This window comes from Pagrus major, chromosome 8, assembly GCF_040436345.1.
Source record: "Pagrus major chromosome 8, Pma_NU_1.0".
Taxonomy (NCBI): Eukaryota; Metazoa; Chordata; class Actinopteri; order Spariformes; family Sparidae; genus Pagrus; species Pagrus major.
The window spans coordinates 20,271,953-20,284,554 of record NC_133222.1 but is presented as its reverse complement, the minus strand read 5'-3'; the positions used below and the strand labels follow the sequence as shown (position 1 = coordinate 20,284,554).

Below are 12,602 nucleotides of genomic sequence, written 5' to 3'. Positions count from 1 at the left end.
TTTACAAAATTTGGTCATAGTAGCCAAAAATATTTATTTCTTTAGTCTGATTGAAATGTTTTTCAAAGTCAGATTGCTGCAGTCTTTGTCCCTAAATTGTCGTGAAGTAGAAATCAGCACAAACCTGAAAATTGATGTCTAACCACCCGAAAGCCTGAGTAACTGTGATTTTTGTGTTTTTAGCTCACCTCTTTCTTTTTGTATTGAGTGTTTCTGGAATATTGACTTTGCTTTCTGACTGCACTTTTGGTCTAAATCCATTCCCACAGTGAATCGTGTAATGTCTGGCTCTTTTCTAATTCACTCAAGCACTTTGTTGTGTCTGAGTCCCGTGTAATGTGATGTTTGTGACGATTCAAACTCATCGTGGAGTTGTTGTTGCGTCTGTATTCTGTTTTCTTACTGCATTGCATTGTCATTATCTTATTTAACTCATACCTTTTTCTGTTTTCCTGTCTCCGTCTGATTGTGGATGTGTTTCCTTCTTGATACCTTTGATTCTTTGGTTTCCTGCTTGGCTAATCTATTCTTGTTGTTATGTCTTTTAGGAATAGAGCGGCTGCTGCTGCTGCTCGGAGAAAAGCCGTCCTCCTCCAGTCCATCAGAGGGCGCTGCTTGCGAGCGTGTTCAGCAGAAAGCTGCTGTCACACTGGCCCGTCTGAGCAGAGACCCTGATGTGGCCCAAACCGCCATCCAGCTAAAAGGTAGTGTAGAAAGAAACACTGTTCCTCTATTTATACTAGAGTCAATAGTATTGTCTATTCATAAAAAGAAGAAAAACAAATCAAGTGCTGAAAACGGTTTAAACGGCAACACAGAATAACATTTTTTGAATGATAATCGGCATCAAAATGAAGGAGTGTAAATTCATAAACATAATGAGAACAAAGCTGGACCTGGAATTGAGCCTTGAGGTACTCCATTTGTAATTAAAGACGCAAAGACAACAAACCCATGAAGAGGACATGATGCCCTAATTCTGCATCCTTTAGCAGCTTGAATTTGTTTTTACTTTAAAGGTGCAATATGTAAGAATTTTAGTTTAACCATTCAAAAATTAACAACAGAGTGTGAAGAAAAAACAACTTTGACGTCGTACTTTTGACGTATGTATTGTGCTGCAGAGATATCTAAGCTAGCATGCACCAACCAGCAACAAGCCCCAGCCTGTCCTGTCTTGTAAACTTGAAAAACGACCTCCTCGGGGCTCCTAAGCTCCTGCGCTTCCTCTGATATTCCGGCTACCTGCATAGCTAACTGAGCTAACTAGCTAACGACAGCTACAATCATGGATGTATAAATAGAATGCAGTTAGCGGTTACTGTGGTGACAAACTGCTCCCTATTTGTTTTGAGTATGTATTCAGCAGCCTGCCAATTCTTACATATTGTAACTTCAGAGATTTATGGAACATTTCTGAATTTAAAATGACTAGACCTGTGTTTTATATTTGTGAGTTGTGTACTTACATTATCTGTTATATCATGCTTACAAAAATGTTCAAAGCCAGAGAAATCCCACATTTTATTCAAGTTAGCGATGTGTTTCATTTGTTTGCCTACCGCTGTGACTCCAGGGAAACATCAGATAAGACATCAGAGAGGGAGGCAGGAAGTTGGCAAACATGACTGAACATTAGACCTGGGTGATATCCAAAATGTTATATCATGATATTGTCCCCATAATATGAAATAAGAACTTTTAAATTAGACATATAGTAAGTGTAATAGTATAATATATTAAGTGCTGCTAGTCTGTCACTGGTGCTCTTCCCTCTAAACTCTAGAAGGCCAGCCAGGTGACAAATATCACTGTAATTCATTACTGTACAGTCAGAGCAGTGTCTGTCAGGTGAAGAATCACACAGCTGTTCGGTATTGTAAAAAAATATTGCTAATGACGGCAAATATCGCGATAATATCTGATATTGGCCCAAGCTTACTGAACATAATGTGAAAGAAAACTTTGAAACATTACCTCGTCTGTGAACATTTCTGCCTGAGTTACGTAGATAGATTTATGTTTTGTGCTGATTGAGAGGATCCTTTTGGCAGAAATCACATACTTTGTGTTTAAGGAGAAAAGAAGGTCTCACAAGATCATTTCACAGGCCAGAGGCAATGCAAGTTTATTTGTATAACACAATTCAGACACAAGGCAACTCAAAGTGCTTTACAGTACAAAGGCATACAATTATATTAAAATACATTAAAAACAAGGAGAAAGACATCAAGAAACAAAACATTAAAAAAACGTTAAAAATTGAAAAATAAGCTAAAATAGCTTTAAGAAAGGTTTAAGAAAGACAAGACAATGTCAGTTACAATGCAGCTCAAGATATTGATCAAAGCCTTAAAATTGCTTCAATAACAGGCAGTGGCAAACAAAAAGGTCTTCAGCCTTGCTGTAGAACAGGTGAGAGTTGGAGCAGACCTGCAGTTTTCCGGGATTTTGTTCCAGATATTTGGTGCATAATAACTGAACGCTGCTTCTCCAGGTCTTCATCCTATCGCTGGACAGAAACACCTCGACTTTAAATACAAACTTAATTTAATAATTATTCAGAACACACACTTGTCTGCACCACTGTTTAGTTGATATCAATGTCTAAGAATGGGACACGGTATAACAGAACGTTTTCCTCTGTCTTTAGCTGTTCCTCGTCTTATTGAACTGTGTCGCTCCCCTACTGAGAGAAATAACAGCGACTCAGTGTTGGTTGCTTGCCTGGTAGGTATAAACTATGTGTCTATTTACTGTGTGTGTGTGTGTGTGTGTGTGTGTGTGTGTGTGTGTGTGTGTGTATGTAGACTGAAACATATGAGTGTATGACTCCATATCCTGAATACAAATATATCATTTAAACATTCAATCTGCTTATTTTAGTCATGCCCTTTACGTATGATACATTTTCAGCTGCAATCAGTATATAGTACAAATTAAGGGCATTATACCACAGGCCCACACATGTAACATCAGTGGATCAAATGACTGTCCAATTTAATTACATCCAAAGGGCAATATTTGAAAATTGAAAATATATCACCACATCAGTATCTTAAAGCTGTGTTGAGATAGCTGACCGGTGCACATCATCTCAAACGTTGTGTGTTTAAATATGTACATATCATGAATAATATCCCTGCTCGTACTTTATCATTCTCTCATTCTGATCATCATTATTAAGACCAGATCTTAGGGCCGATGAGGGGATTTGAAGCGCATAATGGTCAGGCGCTTAATTGGGCTGCCTCGCTGCACCCAGAAATGCCCTCTTCTTCGCTGTAACTGTACTCGTCAGTCTATTCAAATTTCAGTCTATTCAAATTAATGTGATTCTATTTTATCCTTTTAGCCAAGGGTTAAGTAGAGCATTTGTAGGTGTTGAATTTTTACCTTCAAAGGACGCTGAGCTTTCACAGATCATTTGTAATCTTAAATGTAAATGTTGGAGGCTCTGGTGGTTTAAATTAGTTTGAGGCATCACACATGTTACTGCTTTTAAAATTACATGAGATGTGGGGAGCAAAACTGAAACAGCTCCTGGTCTGGAAGGACTTAATTTAGTACAGTATGAATACAGTTTGTTGTTTTTTACTGTTAACCTGCAGACACATAGTTTGTTTCTTGTTAAGGTGTTATTGGCAGGCTTTGAGAGTAATGGAATACAGGTAACAGGATTACATAAAAAGATGAAATTAGATCACAGATACAATTAGTGAAAAAGGGGATTATTAACAAGATTATACATTTAAAATGAAGAATGACATACTAGTCTGTAACTGTGCACATGTGCACACATGACAACACTTCACGAGTCTCACGCGACATCACTCTTTTCTCGAGTGAAACAAGCGTGTGTTCTTAAGGAATTAAGATTAATACAAGTCATCTTATTGATGTTTAATTTCTCTTGTCTGCATATGTTTGGTATTGAGGTAATCCAAAAGTAACACATTACTTTAATATTGTGATACTTGGATTACGTAACTGACTACAATTTTAACCGTTAATTGTTAACTGTACCGGAATACATTTTAAAGTAACCATCTCAACCCTGATTATTAATAACAATCAGCCACTAAATGTGACATTCTGTCTTCTATTGCATTCACGCTACAACACTGCTGTTGTTCGATCATCTGCCCCCTGAAATGGTAGCCAGTTTGTGCACTAGCTAACGTTGCTAACACTAGGTAGCAAATGTTAATGAGACTCTAAGTGCTGTATCGTAGGCAACTGGACGTGTTTCAGTTTCTTGACGACGTTTCACCTCTCATCCAAGAAGCTTCTTCAGTTCTAACTAACTGGAGGGGAGTCACAGGCTTTTAAACTCTGTGTGGGAGTGTCCTTACAGAGTCGTTAAGACTCCGAGTTTCAGAGTTGTTAGGGCCGCTTGTGGGTTGTTGACTTCATAGTTAATGAGACTCCTGAACTCATTCTCAACACTCCATTGTCTAAAATAGATGTAGCACGACTCAAGGACACAATCATTAGACAATAAAGTTACCTTGTACCTTAATGTTGCTCACCCTAGCTAACATCAGGGCAGTACAGTACACTTGGTACTCACTGTAGAACTTGGCCAGTCTTAGGTTTTTTTTCCACAAACTGGCAACCACCAAGGCTGCTGATTGCTGACGAAACACAGATAGCATGTGAAACCAATGGCGTTACACTATTGGCTCACAAACCTTGCTAGAAGCTGGAACCAGCTGTCAGAATTCTTACACAGAGATAAACAAAACAATCATTTTGGACCTGACAAACATTTTAAAATTATTGATTCACAATTATAATAGAGTTTTTAAGGAAAAGAGATACTTTTATTCTGTACCTTTCTATAAGCTCTGTAGATGTATTATTTTTTTGTCTACATAAAGACTTTATCAATAAGACTTTCTAATGTGCACGGATACAATTCTCTCTGCCAAGTTATCTGTATGTGTGATCGCATGTGTATTTATATGATTTCCGTGTGTGTTTTTGCACACAGGAGTGCAGTGTGATCGTGATATGTGATGATGCATATGTCTATGTGCCTGTGCACATGTATACTGAAATGTGTGTGCGTGTGTGTCTCCAGGCTGCCTTGAGGAGGCTCGCAGCAGGGTGTCCAGACAGCATCGAGGCAGCCGACCACCAACAGCTGATCAAACCTCGGCTGGTCGACTCTTTCCTGCTGTGTTCCAACATGGAGGAGAGCTTTGTATGACGGCCTGCACACCGAACACTGATAGTGGAGGGCTGAACTCATGTACAAGATCATGTGTCATGATACGGAAAGGACTAATGAGCAGTGACACTCCAAAATATCTCATCTATTTCCTGATTGGAGCTTCGGTTCGTCACTTACGGAGCCCTGACAAAATTTTGTTGCCCAAATTTCATCAAGAAAGGAGTGAAACTGCTAAAACGGATGCAGATGACATCTTTATGTATATGTACATAACTGTGTTGCCGTGAGCAACTCGGTAATCACATTAAATGCAATGAATGTGTACAGTGTTGTAGAAGGTCATTAGCTTATTTTATTCCACCAGGAATTTCATATCAGTAAATATATGGGTAATTACTTTGTACAAGTAGGTGCTATTTTTTTTTAAATGAACCCGCTTTGAAATGAAACACTTTTTATGCTATCACGGTGCAATTTATTTGATCTTGTCTGAAAGTATTTTATCCAAAGTATTTTGGCTATCTGAGACAGGAGGAAGATCCATCACACAAGTGGATAACACACTAAAATGACTTGATATGATCATCTGAAGCATTCAGCGTCTGAGTACCAAGATGTTTGTCTGATTAAATTCTTCTCAAGTCTTTTATTATTGGTCTGATGAAGAAATCTTTCCTTTTTTGACATTTCAATCAGCAGCCACTTTGTTGGGATAACCATTTTTACAGCTAAATTATTACAGTGAGATTAACCAGCAACATGTGTTCAGTTTGTTTGTTATTTGAGTACATTATTGAAGGGGAACTATTAGTATTTAAAATGTTTGATTGAGGCATATGGTCTTGAATTTGATTATGGAAATGCTTTTTTATTTAAAGAGAATTACCATTATTGTATGCCATGCATGGAATAAAGGCAATCATCTATCTGATGTTCAGTCTGTCCTGAAGTGAATTACTGTCTGGTTAATCTCTATGAACAGATATCTGCATACGAATGTAGAATCTGCTGGCAAGGGACAAGATTTTGGTATTGAAAGCGTTCTGGTGACTGACCAATCATGGCTGAACACACACTGGTTTCATGGAGGTAAACAATCTGCGTGGAGGGCAAAAGAGACGGAACACGGCTGAAATGAAGTCTTGGAACCCGTCAGCAACTATCTGATGATGGTTTAGTTTAGTTTTTTTTTTAACATTTTGAAATTGATTTGCAGTTAAATCAAGAGCCGTCTCTTAACTTTAATTCCATGCACGCGTCTCAAGTTGATTAATGGACTGTTAACGATGACCTGCACATGGAAGAGGAAGTCTTGGCCCTAATATCCGTCAACTGGGTATCATCTGGCTACACCAGAACATTGGCCATTTCCCACAGAGGCTTAATAGTCATCTGAAGATAGCCAGTGGGTTCCGCGATTTCTCAGAACCGTACTCAGAACATGGAAATCCTGCAAGAACACATCGTTAATACAGTGAACGTATGCTGCCAAAACAAATAGATATTCAAGGGGAAAGTGAGGAGTCGCTTAAAGTGATGACCCTACAGAGAATTATTATTCAAATCTGCAGCTCTCCTCAGCGTCACAGAGCTTTGAGTTAGTTTCAGCTCGGCTGTTTTACTGTCTGATCCATGAACTGACTGTTTTGGTTCACTTTTACTGCTCTCGAAAGAATGTTTTCGGTGAGAAAAGCTCTTGCTTTAACTTATCATTCTGAACTAAATACCAGTGTTGGACATCTTACTGAAGAAGTGTAATAAGTTACATAATTAGTTATGTTTCTTGTTATATTACTATATTACCTTTACCAAGTAACTTCTCCTGCAAGTTGTAACTTACCCAGCAACAAGCTTCTTTAGATCTTGTCCACTTCACGTCTCTCGACAATCGTGTCCTGATCTGAAATCCAGTGTCTGTTGTTCAGCCGAGGTTCATGCTGCATCACTGGCAATAAAAGCCTCATTTCCAGCACCAGTGTTTACTTCGACAAGTTCCACGTTGCTATGCTGCCATTTCAGATGCTTCAGTAATTTACATGTTGTATTTTTTGCAGTTAAAGCAGTTTGTTGCTTGCACAAAGTTTGCAACAGACCACAGTGTTGTTTGCATCTCTGACTGAGACAATACGACAATGGTGCTCTGTAACTTCTGTTAATTAGTTCTACATCGTCACTTAAGAAGTGAAGGCAAACATGCACACACACTCTCAGAGTTGAGAAGATGAAATTAAAATTTTAAGTCTATCTGATCTATTTTCAATATGCAGAGAATTTTGAAGCATTATTGAATAGAGAGAGATTAACAGACTGCACTTTAAATTTCATTCATATTTATTGTGCTCACATAGACACTGTTACACAACTGGTACAGCAGACCAACTCAAAATTTAAAATATCAAGCAGAAAGTCCCACCTTAACGCAGAACGAGTGCATTCAAGGTCCATGCAGCCAAAGTTCCTCGGAGGGCCCCCGACCTCCAGCTATCTCAGAGGAGCCATGCTCACACATTCTGTCTTGTCACAAATGCAGGCACAGAGATGAGAAAAGCCTTTGAATGAGACTCACAGAGAAAGAAACAGGCCAAGAGACGAAGAGGAGGTGGACCCAAAGGTCTACCTGTTGGTCCTCCGTGAACCACCAGGTCCTCTCATGAAAACAGGAGGGACATTTGGTATTTAAGCCTCCAACTTTCCAAAAAACCTCAGGTCTCGTAGGGAGGAATAGTGCAGAGTGTAGCTGTGTCCATTAAAAACTTGTCATTAAATAATCTGCTTTCACATGTTGAAAATTCATTCATTCACAATGGCTTTAATAAGAGTTCACATGCCCAAATGTAGCAGACATTTTCAGCTGTGACACGATACAGCAAGTGATTACAAAGAAATATGTGAGGACTTGTCTGCACAACTTGTCCTTTGTATTGTCATCTCTTTGATAAAAACATTCTCAGGTTTTTTTTCTCCATACGCCTTCCTCTCCTTGGAGAGACAATTGAAGGCCTTCTTGCTTTCTCTGTAGCTTCTTTTTCACCTAAGGGCACTGCTGCTGAGCCTGGACTTGTAACACTCCAGCCAAGTGTGGAGACAATTGAGCTGCTTCGTGTGCGCGTTGTCCAGCGTACATGTGGGACCGTGTTCAGAGGCCTTTGTGATAGAATATGCTCCTGCCTCGCTTTGTTGAGACCCGATGAAATATGTATCGACGCAGAGGAGAACTAAACAGACGGCCTAAAAACACAGGTTCCTTTGATATTGTTTTGGTTCGACCATCACCATGATACTATGAACTGCAGCTCAGAGTTTTTCAGTTTCTCTCAGTTTCTGAGCTCTTGAACTTTCCTTTTCCTTCTACTCCATCGTCTTCTGTCTATATGTTGCAGTGGTGGAGCAAGTACTCAACTCCTTAAGTAAAAGTACTAAAAATGTCCCCTGTGACTATCATACTACTATATTTTATATCATTAGATTATTATTACTCATGCATTATGTAAAAGCAGGATTACTGTTGAAGTTGAGATGGAGCTAATTTGTAACTACTTTGTATAGGACTGCAACTAATGATTATTTTCTGAAAAAAATCAGAAATTAGGGATAAATGCCATCACATCTCCCCTGAGCCGAAAACGACGGTTCTCTTGCAACCTATAGGCTAAAGGTAGCAAGTTACCTACACGTGTACACAAATGTAAACAAGCTAGCAGCTGTTACCTTTTTCTTTGCAGGGATTTAGTCATTTTAATCAGGGCATGGCAACTTTGTGGAACTTTGACCAGCAAAATTGCAGCCGTAATCAAAAGCAAAGACATGTGTGTGCTTGACCCCACAAACTGCCTACAAACCAGCAATCTGAGTTCTGTGTGTCTCACATCCTGCATTGCCCACAACCAGCACCGGCAGCCAATTTTTATTCATCTGCATTCATAGTAGCCTAAAACTAACTCCTAATATAAGCATCACAAAATAGTCAAATTATTGTACGCTATTGCTTGTTTGGAATTATTGATTGTACATCAGAAGGCAAAATTAACTTACAAATACAACAATTATCGTACATCTGGCAACGCTGGCACCATTGCTGCATCCTGGGCTTTGAGCCACCCAAGATGATTGTGACTGGTGTAAAAAAATGTATACAAGCCAGAGTGTTTCCCCTCTGTAGCAAAATGATAATGGGTGCAGCCAGACCTTTCCTCCAGAGCTGTGGAGGTAGTCTGACTATGCATAACATAAATAAAAGTGCAATAGTTCCCTCTGAGGTGATTGGAAGTAGAAAATGCCGTGAAAATAAATGCCTCAAGTAAAGTTTAAAAGCAATTGATACCATTTTAAATAAGACAATTTTATAATAATAATAATAATAATAATAATAATAATAATAATAATAATAATAATACATTAATTAATTAATCTATAGAGCTTTTAGAAAGGTGCAGAATATATTTTCCTTAAAAATATAGCTAGCAGTGTTACTATCCTTGTAATATCAAAGTTTTAAGGTGGTGGTCAATAATGAAAAATCAACAAACCGATCCAATCTAATCTAATTATTCATCAAAAGCGTTTCAGAATATCACAACCACCACTTTCTTTTTTAATGGAAATACACATTACAAATGAAACTTGGTACTTCATAATGAAAGGCCGAGCTGCACTACAGAGTCATTTTCATGTCAGCTTCACTGTCCCAAACTATAAATCACAGACACTTTGTGTAGGAAAGCTGAAGTCTAATGCAAGAAGACACTTCTTTGTAACTCTCTGGAGGCTTTAATATTTTATGTCCCACATCTTTTGCCTTTGCACTCTATTTTTCTGGGAAAGTTTTTCTCTGTGTGACTTCTTTTCTTTTTATTTTAGAAAATGATTGAAATTTCTTCTTCCTTTGAAAGTGCTTTCAGATGTTGATACATTAGACTTTACTTTTGCAAAACTTGCAAATTAGTCTGAAATGATTCAACCAAACTTACGAGTCAAGTTCCTTTGGCTTAGAGTTAAAAGTGCTTTACTTCACATTTTTCCAAGAAGCACACAATGAAATGTGGACTTTTGTTTTCAATGTTAGTCTATTGATGAACTGTAATTCAGAACCAAGGACTCATCAAGGAAGAGTTGAAGGCTGTTTTCACGGAGCCCCACTCTGGAGGAGCTCCTGGAACAATGTGATGTCTTAATATCGTGTGTTAAGACGCACATTTAAACAGCTTCTGTCGGTCCTATTAGCCTTCAATAACTTCAATAAGGTGTGAGGTTGTATTTTTGACGAGAGGTCAAGAATATGCAATATGCTCAATATTCAAGGCACCAAGATAATTTATCTGCATTATAAAACATAATGAAATAAAATTTTGTATTTTTTTCATGCTACACAAACATAGAACATATATACAGTTATTCATTTACATAAACATGTATAACAGGTTGTGCATTTTTTTGAAGTTGCATTTGTAGATGGCACATCCCCAATATATATATATGTATATATATATATATATATATATATATATATATATATGTGTGTGTGTGTGTGTATATATATATATATATATATATATATATACATATATATAATATGGAATAAATAATTTAGCTGTAATTGCAGCTTCAGTGTTCAGACTTTGGTTGAAGGACTGGGGAGGGAACAACTGTTTTACTTTGTTTATATGTGGCGGACCCTGCCACCTTTCTATCTTCAAACAGTGTTCTATCCTTAATTTCTTCTGAGTAAAACTTGTTTATTCAGTTATGGTAAAAAAATATATTTCTGAGTTTGCATCATTACCTCATTAATGTTGTAATCTGAGTTTGAATTTCTTCTCAAAAACTACATAGTGCTCCTTTAAACTCTGGCTCTTAACAGACACACAGACCATGCATGTACAGTGTGTGCCTGCATCTAACTGTTCGCGTGACAACTCAGCCTCTGACTGAATGTAAATCTAACCGGTTATTTCATTTCGTTTCCCTCTTTTTCTCCCCTTGTCTTCACATGATAATGCATTAAGAGTCACGACGCCTCAAGACGAGCATTGATTTCATGCTCAAGCTGAAACTTTTCAACTCACACATCATCTCTGTACAAGTTCACAAGACCAAGAACAAATTGAAATTCACTCATGTGTTTGCATTTTCTTCATATGCAAACACGCTCATTCTGCCTCAAAAATGTGCTTCATGTTCTGTCAGTTTTGGACCATGAAACTGTAAAAACTGAAACACACACACAAAGACTCTCTCTCTCTCTCTGTCTCTGTCTCTGTCTCTCTCTGTCTCTCTCTCTCTCTCTCTCACACACACACACACACACACACACACTGCAGCACATATAGACCTCACAGTAAAAATACTAATTATGACTTCAGTGCCATCACCTGTTGGACAGCCAATTAAGAGTGTAACATTTCTGTTCACTGATATCTCTCCCCAGCTGGCTCCCATTAGAGCACCCAGTGGGGATTTTAATTGCTGAAATACAACCACAACATTGAGAGTAAATTAATATCAGCACTTTGCGGTCTCAACTTTTGGCCAAAGTCAGTGGAGGGTAAAAGCCTAATGCCAAAAAATTTCAGGGGTTTGTGTACAGTGGTCATAGCTTCATCCTGTAACCGCAATGCATTGGTACTTCATGAAGTTTTAACCTCTGTACTGCACAAATCTCCAGTCATGATATTATTCTACGGCATGTGTCTTGATACTGCAGAAAATAAATAGTAAATCAACATAATGCTTTAAAAACTACAGGCTGAATAACCAGAGTTTTACCTTTTAGTTTTTGTATTGCAGGACTTCGTTAATATTCATTTAAAATGCTTAAATGAGTTGGTCCCCATTGTGTTTATGTTATGCTTATGTCCGTTCCACTGACCCACAGGTGGAGGTAATGTGCAAAGATGTGGGAATTCACCAGTAAAGACAGGGAAGAAGGAGCATGCAAGCTGGCAAACATTTCTGAAAACAATGCTGCATTTAAAATACCTTTTAAATACCAGTTTTGCAAATGTTTGATGGGGGAAGGAAATGCATTCAACACATTTTAGAGCTCAAGGATGCACACAATGGCTTTGGTGAGTAACAATGAATGCAAACTTAACATTTGTTGGTTCACAGGAAATGTCTACAGGGCACTAATTACCATTTTTACACCAAAGTTGGCATGTATATGCTATTTTTTTTTTAAATGCACTAAAAATAGGTGATTGACTCCTTTCCCATGGTCAAGAGGCGAGTTTACCTTTCATTTTGTTTTTGTTTTGTTGTTCCTCATGTGTCACACCATCATTAACAGAGAATTGGCATGTTCACCCAGGTGTTGTGTTGTCATCAGAGCCTACTATTTTGTCATTAGCCATACTGCCAGTGGCGGAGCGTGGGTCTCAGCACAGAGAGGGCGGAGCATTCTCGATGGGCCCTTGTGATAGTTATT

General features: G+C 38.1%; 1 protein-coding gene across 1 annotated transcript in view; it reads left to right on the top strand.

Annotated features, from left to right (window-relative positions):
• LOC141000960 (protein inscuteable homolog) overlaps positions 1 to 5,215 on the top strand; it is a 31,559-nt gene extending 26,344 nt beyond the window's left edge. Inside the window, exons 10-12 of the mRNA XM_073471849.1 lie at positions 549 to 704; positions 2,654 to 2,730; positions 5,087 to 5,215. Coding sequence (XP_073327950.1) covers positions 549 to 704; positions 2,654 to 2,730; positions 5,087 to 5,215 — 362 coding nt within the window. The remainder of the gene's footprint in view (positions 1 to 548; positions 705 to 2,653; positions 2,731 to 5,086) is intronic.
• The last annotated feature ends 7,387 nt before the right edge of the window (positions 5,216 to 12,602 follow it).